The sequence below is a fragment of the Parus major genome, chromosome 4 (assembly GCF_001522545.3).
Source record: "Parus major isolate Abel chromosome 4, Parus_major1.1, whole genome shotgun sequence".
In the NCBI taxonomy this organism is placed as follows: domain Eukaryota; kingdom Metazoa; phylum Chordata; class Aves; order Passeriformes; family Paridae; genus Parus; species Parus major.
Window position 1 is genome coordinate 30048567 of NC_031771.1, and position 17982 is coordinate 30066548.

The 17982-nt window shown below is 40.5% G+C and overlaps 2 protein-coding genes across 2 annotated transcripts in view; one reads left to right on the forward strand and one right to left on the reverse strand.

Moving 5' to 3' along the window:
• Window positions 1-1027: 1027 nt before the first annotated feature.
• NPY1R (neuropeptide Y receptor Y1) lies at window positions 1028-11014 on the reverse strand. The gene is made up of 3 exons (XM_015625900.3): window positions 10840-11014; window positions 7527-8340; window positions 1028-7404 (listed from the first exon to the last, which is right to left on the reverse strand). The coding sequence occupies exons 2-3, from the start codon at window positions 8223-8225 to the stop codon at window positions 6946-6948; spliced, it is 1158 nt and encodes a 385-aa protein (XP_015481386.1). The 5' UTR covers window positions 8226-8340; window positions 10840-11014; the 3' UTR covers window positions 1028-6945.
• A 5005-nt stretch (window positions 11015-16019) lies between these two features.
• Window positions 16020-17982, forward strand: part of NPY5R (neuropeptide Y receptor Y5) — an 8822-nt gene continuing 6859 nt past the window's right edge. The window contains exon 1 of the mRNA XM_015623567.3: window positions 16020-17811. The gene's annotated coding sequence lies outside the window, so the exon portion shown is untranslated. The remainder of the gene's footprint in view (window positions 17812-17982) is intronic.

Genomic DNA, 17982 nt, shown 5'->3' on the forward strand with positions numbered 1-17982 from the left:
TTTTTGGGGTTGATTTTTTTATAAAGTGAAAAAAGCAGCAGTAGTAGTAATCATCATTATCATCATCATCATCATCAGAGAAAAAAAAAAAAAAAAGCCCACACTTTTGCTAGTGATGAATTGCTAGTACCCTCTTCAATTTTCTGTGAAGCAAATTGGTTTAAATCAGTAAGCCAGGCAGCTCAGCAGACACATTTAACTCGTAATTGTGTCAAGAAAATACATCAGAGTAAAACTCACAGAAGAACTTAAGAGGATAACTATACTGTAAGAACCAGCTGAAGATATCTTTTTAATTTGTCCCTTGGACAAATGCAGGTGTTCAGACAGGTATTGCACCTTAGTGTCACTTGAAACAAGTACCTCACCCAAAGCTCTCTGAAGTCAATGGGAGGCTTTTTGTTAACCCTTCAGAGTTTTAAGTGAGGCTTTAAGGCTTCTACTTCAGCACCTGTGGGTACAGGCAAATCAGCATGGTGACTGCCATCCAGGTGGTTGGGGCACCACCGTGCCCAAACTGACAGTAAGTCAAAGCTTAATTGAAGAGCCTCAAACTTTACAGCCATCGTAATAATAATGAAAATAAAGATCAGAAAAGGTAATCCAGTCCTGTCTCTTATATCTCTTAATTATACAACTTTTACTAGTCTTCAAGAGAAAGAAGTGAAGACTTTTCCATATATATCTTCAAGTATAGCACAAACAATGATAAGCTTATGGGCAAGTGAGAGGCTAAGTAAGGATACAAAGTGGGTTACCCAGGGTGTCCTCTTGCTGGATGTCTCTGGTGGCTGATCACCAAGAGGAAGTTTCCTCTAGATGTGTAAACTAAGCTGACATTTAGATTACATGAACTAAAATTATAAAAACAGCTTTAAATGAAAAGGGCTAACAGTATGCAACAAGTACATTTTCAATTTCTCTGTTGCCTGAAATATCTTCACATTGCCAGTCACATTTCTACAAGCTCTATATGGCCCCTCACCCATATGTTCAAGTACACATTGAACAGGATCTTTCAAGGGCATGTTTTCACAGACAGCTTTTATTAAGAAACAACATAAACAGCATAATAAAAACTTGGGAGAGTTCCATAGCTTGGAAGAGACTGGGGCAGGGGGAAAGGTTGCAGAAGGAAAAACAGCAGCACAATATCAGTGTGGATATGAGCCAAGAGAGACAAGGAGGGCTTTGTTGATCAGGTTACTCCTCCTGCCATAAACAAACCTTCTCCACATTGTGCAGAAGATGCAAATGGACTCCCGTGCACTGGGTGGGTGGGATGAAAAGCTGTTATTTTTCGATTGTGCCAAAACCATTTCATTTCCTTTGTTTCAAAAAGCAATTTAGATTAATCCAAGGTAAAAAGTATTAAAAATATATATTTTCAGAGTAATTTATAAAGGTCCATATTCTTTTTCTGGAAATGGGAGAAGAGAACCTGTTTATCATACATAATTATTTGACCACCACTTTGCTCACATTTACCTGTCAACTGTTGGTCTCCCAAAATAAATAAATGTCTGATTCTCCATTTGAGTCTTTTTGTTTCTGACAGAAGGCATCAAGACTTCATCTAGAACTTTTGCTTTTTGTCTCTCTTCCAAACTCTATTTCCCTGTATATCTGAAATGTTGCATAATTTGTAGCAAGTTAGTTAACCATGCAGAGCATCTTCTGTACATTACTTTCAATCTTGTTTTCACCTGGGGAAAATTTTTGCAGCTAGGCCTGACCAGATAAATAACGAGATCATCAATTCAGCTATTTGGAAAACATAAGGCAGTGTGCACTGTCGGTTTTGCTGCAACAAGCTGGATATTCTGTATGGATGTATTTCCTACACAGGCTTTGTAAATGATGTACTTCTAAATTTTGAGAAACTTGCCTATGAGACACTTGCCGGAAGATAATTTTAATGAAAGAAACTATTTAAAGCACTGTCCTAAATAGAGTTGAATTTTATCATTTACTCAGGCACTTTACAAAATCAGAGTACAAATTCCCACAGCTTCCTCAGAAAGCAGCCAGCAAGGGGATGGAATACAAAGTGAGAGCAGAAGCAGCATGGAGGATGGAGGAAGGGAGGCAGTAGTCAGCAGGCAGTGTTGGCACTCTGCAGCTGTATGGACAACCCAGGGAAAGACATCTTGGTAGTACACAGCACCAGAGTAGTGCAGAAGTGGGTGCCCTTGGCTTGCTGCTGGAGGAGCGTAGGAAAGAAAGCTGAAGTTTGTCTTTGTGAATGCATTCCTGAATGTCTGAAGTATCAACTTCAATCAGACCAATAACACTGTTATGCATGGGCAGAAATACTGTATAGAAGTAATTTCTGACCATAGGTTAATTAAAGCGTTAGAGGCAAAGCTGATCACATTTTTTCATCTTATATGTTATACTCAAGCATTTGAAATTCTGCAAAACCTATATAGAAAAATTTTCTGTCACATCAACTTTAGTAATGACTTGGCTAATTAGTAATAAGTCAGCAGAGACCACATTTTAAGGAACACAAGAATGAAGAAGGCATGGTAGATCTTGGAGCTGTATATATCCTTCAACTGAGAAATGACAGTCAACAAAATCTATAATTTGATTATTATTCCTCTCCCCTTTCCACTCAACTGAATGAATTTAATCTCTTGCAGACAAAGATGTTATTTAAGCTCATGTTTCCTACTGTTTTGTATTCTTTAAAAATGAGAAGATAGAAAATCTCCTTATTTTCTTCATTCTCTATGCACTGCTTTGGTAAATTCTTTGATACAAAGAAGTAGGAAGGAAAGCTCTAAACTGAAGCATGATAAGGGCCAGAGAAAAAAATCCAGAGAAGAATCCAAAAAAAAAAAAAAAAAAAAAAAAGCCAAACAACTATCTGCCATTAACTTATTTCTGTAAAAAGCTAATATCCAAAATCTGATTTTTAGGAAGAAGTGTGAGATGCCAGCCAGCAAAGCAGTCTTATTCAGTAGAATGCCTAGGTAAATGGTGTAAGAAAATTCTCAGTTTCATTGATCTGAGAACATTTCACTGAGGTCAAAATGAGAAATTGATATACAGGCCTAGATTGAAACATATACTGATTCACAGTCTGAATATGAATCAGCATCAAATTTCTCCTTTAGGATCCATTAATAAAAGCTGGTACTGTAGTGCAAGACCACAGAGTCAGACTATATGAGCCTTCAGCTCTTCACACCTTCATCAGTGATGAGATGCAGTCAGCATCGGCTTGAGTCCCTTGGGACTTCTGTCATGTTGATTTCTTTTCCTAGTTTTAATCTTTTCTCTTTATGTGGTCATAAAGGCAGGGTAGATTATATAAATATAGATACATATTTTTTAATTTCTAGTTCTCTCCTAGCCTACAAAAGGTAGGTTTTATTGTCAATCGCTTCCTTTCTTATTATCCTTTTTCAATGTTGATGTGGAAGTTGTGAACTACTATACATAGTAACAATGACAAAACCATTTTTTTTAAAAAAAGAGCAAACTGGGAACACAGACATTTATTAACATGATATACAAATATGCTGGTTTATTTTAGATTATGCAGAAAGGTTAAATGTTTGTGGCCAATCAAAGTGACATTTAAGATGCTAAAACAACTGACAAATAAAGAAAATACTGATGGTTATTAAATAGTTACATTTGTCATTTAAGGCTGGAGATTTTACATGGAATGTATGACACATAAATAATAAGATACATTATAGATCACTCACTGTTCTGTTTTTCTGTCAGTAAAACTTTTCTACAAGCCGGAAAGAATAAAAGGGATCTTCAGGCTTTGAGACAGAAATCAACATATGCTGAAGTGTGGGACGTTTGACAAAACAGCACGTAGAAGAAATAAATATCAATCCAGAATGATTGAAAAATTATAGTGAAACACGAAATCTGTCATCTTATCCTGTAAAGAAATTTAGCATATAGAGGACAAGCCATGTTGGAACTCTGAAAATGAAAAGGAGCATCAGCACTGTAGCTGGCTGTTGGGAGGGGAAAGCTTTGGAGAGCTCCAGCATAAAGTCATGAAACCAAAGACAAAAATACTGCTCTCAGTAGATCTGAGCTACGCCCTGCAGATGTTAGGTCAGCACCTCAGAGAGACTACTTTTATCTCTATCCTCATAACAAATTCTTCAGAGGAGCCATGATTTTGCCTCTGAAATTCTCCAAATGCATTTTCCTGCAGAACAGTCTCTACTACACTGTGTTCATTTCCACTGTCATTACAGGCAGTGTGCCCTGTGCTATTCGTGTAACAAAGCACTAACCTGCATCCTTAGCAGAGCCTCAGAAAGGCTTCTTGCAGGGAATCAGGGAAACATAAGAAGCCTGATCCTAGGACAGCAGTGCAGAGGAAAAAGGTGCTCCTGAGCTTAACAAGGATGAGCAGGAGCAATGTTCCCATCTGCAGTTAGCTCTGTTTATCAGGTGCTGGTGGGAAAAAAAACACCCAACATGCATTCTCAGGAGATAGTATGACACAGTGTCAGACAGGCTGCACGATTTGAGACTGTACCTCAAGCACGAGAAATACTGACATAGGAAGAATTACGCTGATATCCCACTGGAGACCTCCAAACCTTAGGACACACCTGGTTCAGGTCCCTGAGCACCAGCAGGCTCCTCTGAAGTTCCTCCACACCTACTCCGTATAAGCACCTAATTCACCTTGGTCAAAAATTTCCAGCAAAGTAACTGGAAAGTTTCTCAATTGAGTAAATTTTCTTTTTGCACTACATTGAAAGAAAAGTGCTTTAAAAAAAAAAAAAAATAAAATAACCCACCACCACCCCCCCACCGAAAAAAACAAACAGAAGAGGAAAAAAGCCATAAATTTCACAGTGACTTTTGTAATGGGGAAAACCCACTGTGACATTCTTAATAAAAATCCCCATGGCTGTTTTTGTACATTGCATCTCATTGTGAAGATACACACCCTTTGAAATATGAAAGTTGTTGCAAAGTGAGAGAGAAATAATTTTGGGAAACCCTTGTCAAGTTACTAACTACACATTCCATGGAAAAGAACAAAGAAAAAGGAAATCTCATAAAATACGAAAGGCCAAAGCTCTGAAAGACCTTTCTATCTTATAATTCATTTTCTACATTCTGCCTCTGTTCTCAAGCACAGAAAACTCCTTCTAAATAAAATTATCTTCCAGTAGAGAAATACATGGAATCATAATGCACAAGAACACATTGTTACTTCAATATTCTACACTAGTTATAAGACAGCACAAGGCACGGTGTTTCACTTTTAAATACTGGCAACCCAAACAATTTTAGTTTCTTAGGCATTTATCTGTGTCAAATTTAGAGCATATTAAATTCACCATAACATCCTGAGATGTTTTTGCTTAGAAATATATCCCATCAGTTTTCCATTTATGTTGCATTTACATTAATATCCATTTTAAAGACCCTCTTGTCTGCCAGAATGATTTAAAGTGACCTTGCTGAAAGAAAGTAGGGTCCGTATTGTATTTTAAAAAGCTGATTATTCAAAAAGACATTGATGATATAGCAAAGTACACTTCATGACACAGAACCTCAGCTGGCTGATATTGCTGTAATTTCATTTACAGCAGTCAAGTTATATGGTTTCCCTCAACTGGGATCTGGCCATATTTTGTGTCATTAGAGGATATACATTTTAAGCAGTAACAGAGGTCTATTGTGTATATTTGGCAAAAGTTTCCATACTTCAACCAACTGTGGGAACTGTGAGTTTGGAAGCTAAACATACCAATTATACCCTAACTACATTCATATCCTTCTTTTAAATTTTGCAGGTCTTGATTAAATCATCCTTTTGTCTTGGAGATTATCCAGCTTTATGCCGTTGCATCTGAACACAAAGTATTATGACACTATACATAATTTATATAGATCAACACTAATTACGATGAAAAGACTGAGGTAGCTCAGTCTTACTTTTTTAATGCCAGACCTGAATTTCTCTGTCACCTGTGAGGATGGAATTGCACCTTGTCCAGGCAGCAAACAGTCCCATCTCCCTCTAGATCCTGGACATAGATCTCAAGGAGAATTTACATGGTTCACAAGCTCGGAACAGATGGTGCATTTCATCCCAGTAACAGTAACTCCTGTCAGTGATGCCAGATGAAAATGGGGTTTGGATTTTTTAAATTAAAAAGCCTGTGTTATTAAAACCAGCTGTAATCATTTGGGACTGAAGCCCCATTTATGTTTTCATTTTCTGTGCTGAAGCATCAGTTATCCCATTGTGCTCTGTGGAATTACTGTAGGGTTTTATTCTTGTAAATGAGAACAGAATTTCTTTCTTAATCCTGTCTTTGAAACTAAGTGATTACAGTCTAAATTGCCTCTTTGAATGAGACAACTGTATGTCCCCATTTAAACATATTCTACAGTTTTCACATAATTCTTTTTTTGCATACCTACACTGATTTCACAGGATTTTAATGTCGATCAAAAGATGAATTAAAAAAAAAAATCCTCTTCAAATCAGAATTTCCTAATTTTATTCTTTGATGGATATCCTCTGTAATGACAGTGTCCCTGTGGTTCACATTGTTTCTAATGGTCATAAATGGACACTCCTGAAAACTACAGATTTGAAAAAAAAAAAAATCAATAAGTAAACCTTTGTGCTGAAGTGCAGAACTGTACAAAGAAAACAGAACAAAAACGGCTGATGAAAACCATAGGCAGTAGCAGGTCTGACTATGTCTCATAATAAAATTCAGATATAACTTCTGTGAACATTAAAGCAGTAAAAGGGGCAAGAATGCACAGCGCAAAATTTCAAAGTAACAACAATCAAAGTTCCTTGGTAAAGGAAGAAAAACATTACCCTTTTGTACTTGTTATGTAATTGTGCTTGTCCTTGGACACACTTCACCTGCAATCACACTTCTTGCAGTTTGGTGTAGCATTTTTATTACCTCTTTATATTTTTTCATCGTCATCGCTATTTATTTTTTTAAATGTGACGGGGCTCGCCTGCTTTAAAGAGGTTTTTGAAACATCTGTGTGCATGGTGGACATGGCTATAGTCTCATAATCCTCCTCACGGGAGTGGAAATGACAAAAATGAAAAAAAAACTGCAGGTCCCTCTGGAAGTTCTTATTAAGAAACCCGTAGAAGATGGGATTCACACAGGTGGAGATCATGGCAGTGAGGTGGCAAATCAGGAACAACAGGTTGTGGCTGCAGGTAGCAACAGGCAGTATTTCATGATTCCAATCAAACACGATATTGAAGATGGTAAGAGGCAGCCAGCAAACTGCAAATGCGACCACTATTGATATCAGCATGATGTTGATCCTTTTGGTTTCAGAGGATCTGTACTTACTGTCTCTCATCTTGTCCATCATGTTGTTCCTTTTTTTTAACCGAATGTATATCTGCAGGAAATTCAACAAAGAGAGAAACACATGGGATAAATTAACCTAGCGCTGTCATCTTTGCAAGGCTAAACAACCATCAGATAGAAAGAAGTATGTATTGCAAGAGGATTCTATCTTACCTTCAGGTAGCAAATAAATATAAAACAAAGTGGTCCAAAGTACTGAATCACCAAAAGCGTTGTGGTATAAGACAGCCTGGCAGTGTCCAAGGGGAACAGGTCTAAGCACACATATTTGTCCTTATATTCATCGAAGGTTACATTTCTGAAGGGCTCATCTGTTAATACGTGGTAGATCAGGAAAGGCAAGGAGGAAGCTGTGGCTAAAATCCATATGGCAGCAATCCCCATGTAGGCATGTCTGTTGTTCGGCCTCCAGCCGCGGGGATTGATGATCAGCTGATGGCGCTCAATGGCAATGAGGACTAGAGAAAAGACCGAGACGGTGATGGAGGCACATTGCACAAAAGGGTTCAGCTTGCACATGGCCTCCCCAAAAATCCAGTGGTCCATTAGAGTGTACACAAAGGTAAAGGGAAGACACATGATGGTCACTAGGAGATCAGAAAACGACAGGTTGACAATGAGGATGTTGGTAACATTGCGCATCTCCTTTTGTTTTAAAATAATGACGATCAAGGCCAGATTCCCAGAGACTCCCAGAATTATCACAGTCCCATATGCCAAGGCCAAAGTGAAGACCATGGCCAAAGGCACGTGGCAATCTTCGTCCTCAAACTGCAAGATCTGCGAGTTCATCTCCGAAAAATTCAGGTGACCGGAAATATTTCCCAGCGGGGCGAGAACCGAGGTATTCATGTTGTTCCCGCCGCCGCCTTCATCCAGACCGCTCCGGCTTCAGAAGGCGCCCATGAGCCCCGCGGCGGAGGCCGGGCCGAGCCCGCTCCTCAGCGCCGCATGTCCCCCGCAGCACCTGGGGAGAAGGGAAGCAGCAGGGCGGTGACGGCCGGGCACGGTGCCCGTGTCCCGCGGCTGCGGGGACAGCAGCACGGCGAGCGGGGACACCAGCCCCGCCCGGCCCCTGCCCGCCCGCACCAGCCGCACCAAAGAGCGAGCCGGGAAGCGATTTCAGCCTCACACCAGCGTAGCCTCCGCTTTGTGCTTTACATCTCCTTTGCACAAGTTTAGTCTGAAAACGTCTGCTTTCTCAAACTGCTCTAAGTGAAATTATACCCAGGCATCACAAGAGGAGGGGGGGGAAAGCCCATCTGACTAATGTGACGCGTGGAAAAATGACTCAACTGCTGCTTTTTTTCTTTCTTTTTTTTCCGTAGCACATACACTTGATGTTGAGCGGCCAAGTGCCCTGAGCAGCATTGGCACTGAGTCAAAGGCAAATCAGGAACTCTGAACACCTTAATCTTAACTAGCAGGGCTGTGCAGCAAAGAAAGAAGAATACAAGCATAAGACAAAAATCAGCAAATTTTAAACACCGCATGAAATTTCTTTAACCATGCAAGGAAAACAGGCAGCTTAAGTAACCCCTCTTTGCAAGACCTTGGATTTTAAAAATCTGAAACTCAAGTATATGTGTTCAGAAGGCAAATTAAAAAATAAAATCCAATTAATTGATAAACAATTAAAAAGCAATCGATAACCTGACACACCTTTAATTCAACTTGCCATTAGTGCCACTGAATCTGGGCATCATTAGTGGCACTGCATTCTGCACTGAATCTGGAACTTTCTCTCTGCCCACTCCCACGAGCTAAATTTACTGTTAGTGGACCTTAGGTTGTGGTAATTTATCGTTAGTGAACCTTAGGTTGTGGTAACGAAAGTAATGCCACTTGAAATTCACACAAGTGGGTTTCAAACGCAACTTCATATGGCATTTACCACAAAAGCTGTAAAAACATTGCCCACTAAAATGTACTTCATTAGAAGTTACCCTGAATAGGTGAGCTTTTGTTCCCTAATGATACTCGATATAAATCTCTGTGCCATCTAAGTCTCTGAAGAATTGTCTTTGTCTCTCACTGGTGACAGACACCCTTTTAACCAGCCACATGCTGGACACCAGAGCTGGGGCTGCCTCCTCCCTAGGGGCGTGTGAGGGCTGGGCTTGCAGCTCCAGCTCCTCCCAAGGGTCAGCCAAAGGATGACCATGCCAATGCCATGCCTTCTCGCTGCTGTCAGGAGCTAACCCCAGCTGGCCCTGCTGCCTCTTTCTAATCACCACAAGGCTACGTGAAACTGTGACAGGCAATGTAGCTTGCCTCTGAGTGACATTTTACTGTGAGAGTTAACAGCAACGATTTCAGACACAAGGCTTCTCTGAGGTTTGACTACTCTGATTTTCAAGCTGTCTAGGTACACTCCTGACTATTATCTCTCAGACATTCTGCCTTTGCTAACTAAATTTATCAGATCTAGTCCACCAAATCTGTTTCAGGGTCCAGCAAAGAAATTTTTACCCCCAAGATCTCTTGAAGAATCACTTCTGTCACAGCCAGAGTAGCTATTTTACCCAAATGGAAAGTGTGTGGCTGAGGTGGAAAGCCAGGGATCCTCAATTCCCACAGTGTAACTTTATCACAGTCTGAACATCTAGATTTAATCATGAACTCCACCACCACTTGTACAGCATGAGGTGGGCACTCCAGCCCTGTGACTTGATGGAATGATGGCAAGAGCAGGCAAGGAGCCATGTCCTGCAAGGAGGGAACTGAGCAGGTTCTTTCACCAGCCGGGACCAAACTGCCCCCAGCAATAAGGTGTCCGGTGTTTCATGCTCTGGGTTTTTCTACTCCCTTAGCCAAGCTCTGATCTTGCTTATTTATTAAATATCAAACTCAAAACCAGAAAATGCTACTGCTCCTTATTCCCTCTTCTTTCCCATAGCAGAGATGCAACCCCTCTGAGGTGTGCAAGAGCTTATCTAGGAACCAGCCCAGAAACACAGCACTGCTGTCCAGTGACAAGGAGTCCTTCTGCAAAATGGACCAGACAACAAAGGGGCATGAAGTTCAATCTCTCGGACAGCTGCACTGTTCCTTGTCTCCTAAAGCTCCTCAGCTCCCAAATCAGGAAAGAGATCCCTCCCCACTCTGAGAGATGGCTTGGCGTGGGGAGAGCCCATAGCTCTGCAGATCTCTCTGGGTGATTGTTTTCCCCTGCCAAGCACACTGTGAGAGATTTTGGTCAAAAGTTTAGCACAGACAAAAGGGGTGAAATAACGTGCTGTGAGGTGAATGGAAATGCAAAGTAAAACTATCAGAGCTGTTCAAAAGCAAGAACAAAATGCTCTCAGCCCAAGCTGACGGTTTATCCAGCTGCTCAGAAGTTCTACCTGGAGCCTAACCCTCCCTTGGATTTTGTCACCTGCACCTAAGACAGCAAGCAAACACCAGCCTAAGCTGGCACACAACCACCCAGAGCCATGGAAAAGCAACTACGGGGGAAACTCACCTTGCAACTGCTCTGCCCGTCTTTGGTCTGCTCAGGGGCTGGCCCAGGGAGCTGGACAGAGAAGGAGCAGGGAAAGGAGAAGAATCCTTTGGTATTTCTCCAGTCAGATCCTAAAGATTGGTGAGGAAGGCTGGAGACTCCCCCTTAAAGCTGAACTCCACCTTACCCCAGTATCACATGATGGTGCTCTACGGAGTAGATCCTGAAAATCACACTGCAAGCACATCACCTTTAAACTGCACAGCTGGGGGTGGGTTGCCTAGTAATTCCGAAAGACATGCAATTAAATATTGAAACAAAAGAGGGGGGCTGGGGGCAGAGCGCAGGGAAAAGCTCAGGGAGGGAGACAGTTTCAAATCGGTCTGTTTCATTTTGTCTGCAAGTTATTGCCATCTTGTGGTCAAACTAAAGATGGAAACAGAAACTGTTGGAAAGGGGACGAGGAAGAGATTTTAAGCACACGGAGCAAGTTACGAAGTTTGAGTTTGGCTTTTTAAACCAGTAGCTTCTGGTCTGCGTTTATCATGAATAGCTATGACTGGGCCAATAAAAATTGCCAAGTTGCTGAAACACCTTGCTGTCTCACAAAAAGCACTGCCCTGATCTACTTCAATGGGCATAAAAGACACAGTAAGTTGGGAAGTCTGTGAGAAGTTACCCAGATAAACGTAAACAATACTTTGAAAATGCCTTTACAAAGACCTGTAGACTATAACAGGAGTTTATATTTCCTGGAAAACAGAAGTTCTCAAGTTCGTCCAAGGTTCCAGGCTGAATTTTCTTGTGTAAGGAGCTGCATGCTCTTATATTCTTACCCTCAGGCATGTATCTATTATATGGCAACACAATTGTGTCATGAATAACTCTCAATTGAGAAACTAGGTTAATTATAACTAAAAAATTAGTTGCACAGCGTCAATGCTTGCAACATTTTTTTGGGTAGAAGGAGCCGCACAGGAAGAGTTGGGAACCCAGAGTAAGGCTGATGTTTACACTATATTTATAGGAGCTCAGCTCAACTGCATTGTAATTGCAGTCCTCGATGTACAAGAGAAAACTGCAGGCACACTGCAAGGTTGCTATAAACTAATAGCTGTGGTGCTGCTGACATTTTAAGAGCAGAAGCCAGAAGGAAAGTGCAGGCTGTATATAATATCTCTCAAGAACTACAGTCCTATGTGGGTCATTGGCATGTGTCTGTAGTTGAGCAAAGCAAAAGTAGGTATGCTCAGGCAGGGATCCAAGCTGAAGGTCTCATAAAGAGCATATTTCTGTCTGAAGCAGTGACACTTTTGAACATGTATAACTGAGACCTCTCATTGCTATGGATGTGGAATGATTCACCCACACTACAGAAAAAGAGAGTTGTCCAATAAAGATATTTTTAAGGGCAATAGGCTATTGCTAGGCAGAGAAAAAGCCTTTTTTGTTATGCCAGGATGTTCCCACTACTTCCCTGTAATGTTCTCACCCATATGGTCAAATCAGCTATTAAAAAAATAAAAATAGGCATTCAGAATTCTGTGATACAGAATTGTTGTACTCTGCCAACAGGTATCCAAGGCAGAGATACATTTTTAAGACCAGTTCAGAATAGGAGACTTGAGTTTATGTGGCAAGCTGGAGAGCTGCAAGGGTGGCTTCTTTGAGAAGACAACACCCATGTTGAACAGAACATCTGACCAAAATGGACCCACTGCTGGCCAGAGCAGAGTTTCCCACCCTGCTGCCTGTGGTGAGAACCATGGTGACACAAGTTGCTCCCCTGCAGCCTATGCAGGGCCTGCATATGGTGGAGCAGATATCCTTGCTGTGGTCCACAGGAGCAGTCTGTTCCTGAAGGACTGCAACCCATGGGAAGGACCCATGCTGGAGCAGGGGAACATCGTGAGGAGGGAGGAGTGGCAGAGACAAAGGATGATGAACTGACCAGAACCCCCATTCCCTGTCCCCCTGCACCACTCAGAGGGGTGGGAATATAGAGCTGTTGGGGGGCAAGAGTGATGTTGGGAAGGCAGGCATGAAGGGAGCTGGGAATTTTGCCTTTGTTTCTCACTATCCTATTTGAGATTTAGATTTCAATAATGTACCAGAGTCGTTCATTTACTATCCTAGCAAAATGCCAATTATTCAGAAATTTCTGAATTTTCAGATACGTATGATCATCTTTCTTCTCCATTTTGTCATTAGTCATGAAGATCTCCCTTTCAGTCACAAATGAAGTGATTCATAATACTTCACTTTTTAATGGTTAATACATACACAAATTTCAAACTTTTTAATGGTTAATACACACACAAATTTCAAACATTGCATAAACATGGGAAAAGCAAACCTCTGTTTCTCACAATGCCTCTGTTACACCATGCAAATATAAAAATTACCTATAAAAGATCAAAGATAGAGCCTATGTGTCACTCAGTGACCTGAACTCACAGTGATAACAACAAATATTCATAGGATTATTCCCACTGCAGACAGATGCAAGGTCAGGCTTTGAACAGTGCAGTGAAGCAATGGAAAGGGACTGCCTCGGTCCCTGAATCTTTCAAAAATTTGCTTGCTACATATATGTATATATGTATATGTATATTTATATATACATAAATACACACACATATAAATATAAATATAAATATAAATATAAATATAAATATAAATATAAATATAAATATAAATATAAATATAAATATAAATATAAATNAATATAAATATAAATATAAATATAAATATAAATATAAATATAAATATAAATATAAATATAAATATAAATATAAATATAAATATAAATATGTGCACACATGCTATAACCCCAGCCTTGCTACAAGCATTCTGCTTCACCATACTGTTGTGTGCCCACCTCAGATGACTAAATCAGGCGGAGCTGTATCAGTCTTCTCTGGAGCATTTCACATACATGTGAGCACTAATACATGTCAACACTAAAATATAATCACTCTAATAAACAGATACTGAGTCTTTCCAAACTTTCCATTATAGCCATATAAAACACATTTTGAGTCTCAGATATGCACTGTAGGAAAATCAGGCATTAGCAGGTCCTGGCTATTCTGTGCATCTCCAGTCTCAACAACAATGTCTCTATCTGCAGCTCCAAGCTCACAAAGATGTCAGATAATTCCTCATAACTCTTATTTTACTGATGGTGACCGTCAGGACATGAGAACACTGGAGTAGGGAGACAGCCATTGTGTTAAAGATTATCCTCTTCCAGGGAATAAATTTTTCAGTACGTCAAAGGCACCCTGGATTGGAAGACTGTTTGTGTCCGTATGTTTGTTTGTTTGTATGAAGGCATGACATTGCAAAAAGAGGGTAAGTACAATGAACAAGTATTTCAACAAAGGAAATAGAACAGTCTGAGTAAAAGGATACTGAAATGTTTTGAAGCAAAAGCATTGAGAAGGGAACGAGACATTTTTTTTAAAAATATGTAGAAAAAATAGACCAAGACATAAATCCATTAAAATTCTTTCTCACTGCAAAACTCAAAAATAGAAAAGATTTCATAAAGTGAGGCTGTTGCTTTCATTGCACTGTCTTGTCATGTGTTCAGGCAATGCAATCCCTCCTTAAAACTTAAAATCTAGTAAGTGAAAGAACACCAGGAAGGTCATTTGTGCCTTCTGCTCTGTACAAAACAAACTGAAGTCACCACTATGGAAATGAATGGAAACACTTTCTGAAGGGTTTTTAAACTTTATTTTTTATTGTTTTTATATTCTAATAATGAACATCATTGCCATTTAAATACTTGCATTTCACATTACTCTGTTCAAAGATAAGGGAACTTACGGTTGTTGGGGCAAAATTCTGTCATCAGTAGCCTTAATAGGCCTTTTGCTGTTGAGCATAATTTGAATTGCAGCAAATTCTCTCTTTGGCTGAAGAAATGTTTATTCTGACATAACTGCATTTGACACCAAACATAACAACACTTCATTTGACTGCTAATGTCACAAACCCAAAAAAGCCGCATGAGTGATTATGTTGTTTATCTCTGCTGACAGTCTTGCTGCTACAGCTCCGTCTTCAACAATACAGACAAGCTGACTAGTGTAAATCTATCCTGATCACATGAAATATTGCTTAAAGGCTGCTTGAGCTATAACCTAAATTATGTCCACCTGGCAAAAATACTAAGTCACATCTTCTGCTATGGCCACCCTACTGCATCCATTCAGGATTCAAACTCCTGTATACTCATACACAAGGACTCATCTGGCTTCAGATGAAGCAGAAATAAGCCCCACACATGAACATCCAGACAGGTCAATGTGTATAACACCAGCCAAAAAAATGTGATGACACATTAGGAAACAAATCTTACTAATTATAGGCTCACCCTTGGAAGCATTTTATTAGCTAACCATCAGGTGTCCTGCTCTCATTACAAAGACATCTCAACCATTGCTGCCTTCCCAGAAGTCTGAGGATTGCTGCCTTATGCAAGCTAAGAATCTGTGGAAGGGATGGAAGAAGCCAGACATTAGTGGTATTTTTAATAGTGTTTTATTAGAATTTTTCTGGGCATGAAGTGGCCTGGTGAAGGATTTTAACCAACACAAATGCTTTTATGTATCTCACAAAATCTCTCAGATTCTGTAGTAGCTATGTCCTACCACTTACACTGTTTTGCCCATGGATAGGTGCTCCATTGTTAGCAGATTTTCCGATAACATTAGACTTTGTCCCATGGCAAACTTTGATGGTTGACTGCATGCTGTGGAATTGGATGTTAATTACTTTAGACCTTTGGTTTTGTGGCACTTACCAGTTCTTACAGATTTCCATTAGAGCTTTGAGATTTCATATCTCCCAGTTTGCCTTTAGAGGCTAAATTCTCTTAGATATTGGAATGATTCTCCCAAAAGAAAAATACATTTGGTACTGCTGTAAGAAATATGACAAAACTAATTTGTATTCATATAGACACAGAGTTTTCCCTTGTATTTTCTTTTGTGTCCTTCTGACTCAGGAATCCCAGCCTTCTCTCTCTAATGCCTCATTTTTCCCCATCTCCTCCAGAAGAGGCATCTTTCATCACCATCTCTTACTTCCTTGAAGACTCCTCTACAGTTTTCACAACCCTATGGTAGCTTGTTTCTAGGAAACTTGTACTATGATCTGCTGTCACTCCTGATACTTGATACCTCTAATGGCCATACCTTTTCTATCTCTAGATTACTGATTTCATTATTCAGTGGTGTTACTGGCAAGACAGAGGTACACAAACAGTGAAAAGGAAAAAATTATAATGGTCTGAATTGTAATTGTCTCTGATGTGTGCAGGTATCAGGGGTGAAATGTACAGATACAGTTGAGAAAAATCTGGCATTATTTAGAGGTCTGTGGGGAATAAAATAAACAAACAAACAATCTCACACCTGCCAATACATTACTGGCTGATGAACCCTCTTGAAATAAGATAACCAACAAAAAAATACAATATTTTATTCTTAGAGAGAATTGCTTTGAGGAAGGAATACTCGTCTTACTGACTGCTCCTGCTAAGAAGCACATATTTTCTGGAGGCTCCTTGGGAAACTGTACTAGGTGAGCTTAGAAATGGCTTAACCGGATGGCAGGCTGTTTGTACCTTTATGAAGGTACAATGGCATCCCACATAAATCACACTTGTGCAGTGTAAGAAACTTTAATTTCCCACTGGACTCTGCCAGCAAATTTAGATTTCTTTTTAAAGACAATATCAGTCTTCTGTAGCCAGCAGTTTCCATAGAAAGATGTAGTGTCTTAAAAACTTCATTTTTTCCAGGAGATACCTTCCACTTCAAGCAGTGGGGCCAGCAATGTGGGAAGCTGCCCTAGAACAAGAGAAGTAGGGAAAGTCTAAATCGCCCCCATCATGTGTTAGAGCCATAGTGGGTTTCTATCTATAGGTCAAAAATTTGTGTGAAAGGCTTCAAAACCATCAGTGTTAGGTGGGAAGATGGTCAAAAATGCTAAGAACAGCTGCTCAGGCCTGAAAAGGATTAATTCTGTTCTCCGTTGTGACTAACAGGGGAGTTGTGTTAATACGATGAGATGGATTGGCACGTCACTTCCACCCGGCAGCTCCCTGTGCTCCACTTGCACATGCAGTGATTCACCAGCAGTGGGTGGTGAATTATGCAGAAGCAGGCAAAAGAAGATGGGATGAAATCTTCAAAAGAAGATAGGATGAAATCTTCTTTGCCATCCTGAGCTCATCTGCTGAAGATGATTTGTTCCTGGATCTCCCCATGAGTATTTTCCCAATACCCAAGTTAAATAAGGAACCTACCTGGACTTTAGAAAGGTTATTTTACAATATGATTGATCTAGTTATTTAGTCTTTGTGCGGTACAGTCTTTCACAGGCTAATTATACCCACAGCTTTTCTGCAGTGCTGTGTTAATATCAGCTGTCAAAGTAGCACCTTGGCAAATGGGAACGTCATTACATTTCTTTGTCGGATTCTGCCACTTGTGCTCCCAAGGACCTGCATGTCACTGAGTTCTCCCGTAGCTCTGTAATAGGACTATGATCAACGACTCTTCTTGTGCTAGAAGATAACAGCTGGTGAGAATAGCAGAGTTTGTCTTTCCATGCTTTCTACTATGACATACCAAACAATTTTTAGGCTTTAAACTATTGCTCAAGTAAGAAAATGCCCTGCTTTCCCATTGATTGTTCAGATAAAATTAAAACCACCCTTCAGATATTTTGCTCTATAAGAACAGAACTCAGCTCGGTAAGAAAAACTGTTTGAGGGAAGTCCATCGTCTTCCACCTGTTCTAAAATAAAAATTGAAGGGCATTTGAGCAGCACGGACAAAAACCTCGGGAGCTCCGCTCCAGCCGAAGCGAGGGGAGCTCTGATCAGCGTTGCCAGTCTGCGCTCGCACCTCGCTATGCCCCGAGACTCGCAGCGCGTTTCACCTTTGAACAACGCCGTGCCCCGAGCGCCGGGTGAGGAACTGAGAGCATCCCGTAAGCACCGGCGAGCGCGGGGTGTATTTACCGTCTCGCTGTATTTCCATGGAAACTCTGTTTGTCACCCCGTGCAGCGCCGAAATACCGGGCTCCAGGGCTGCCTGGAGCGGCCTCCCGAAACGCGCCCGCGCCGCAGCCCCAGTCCCG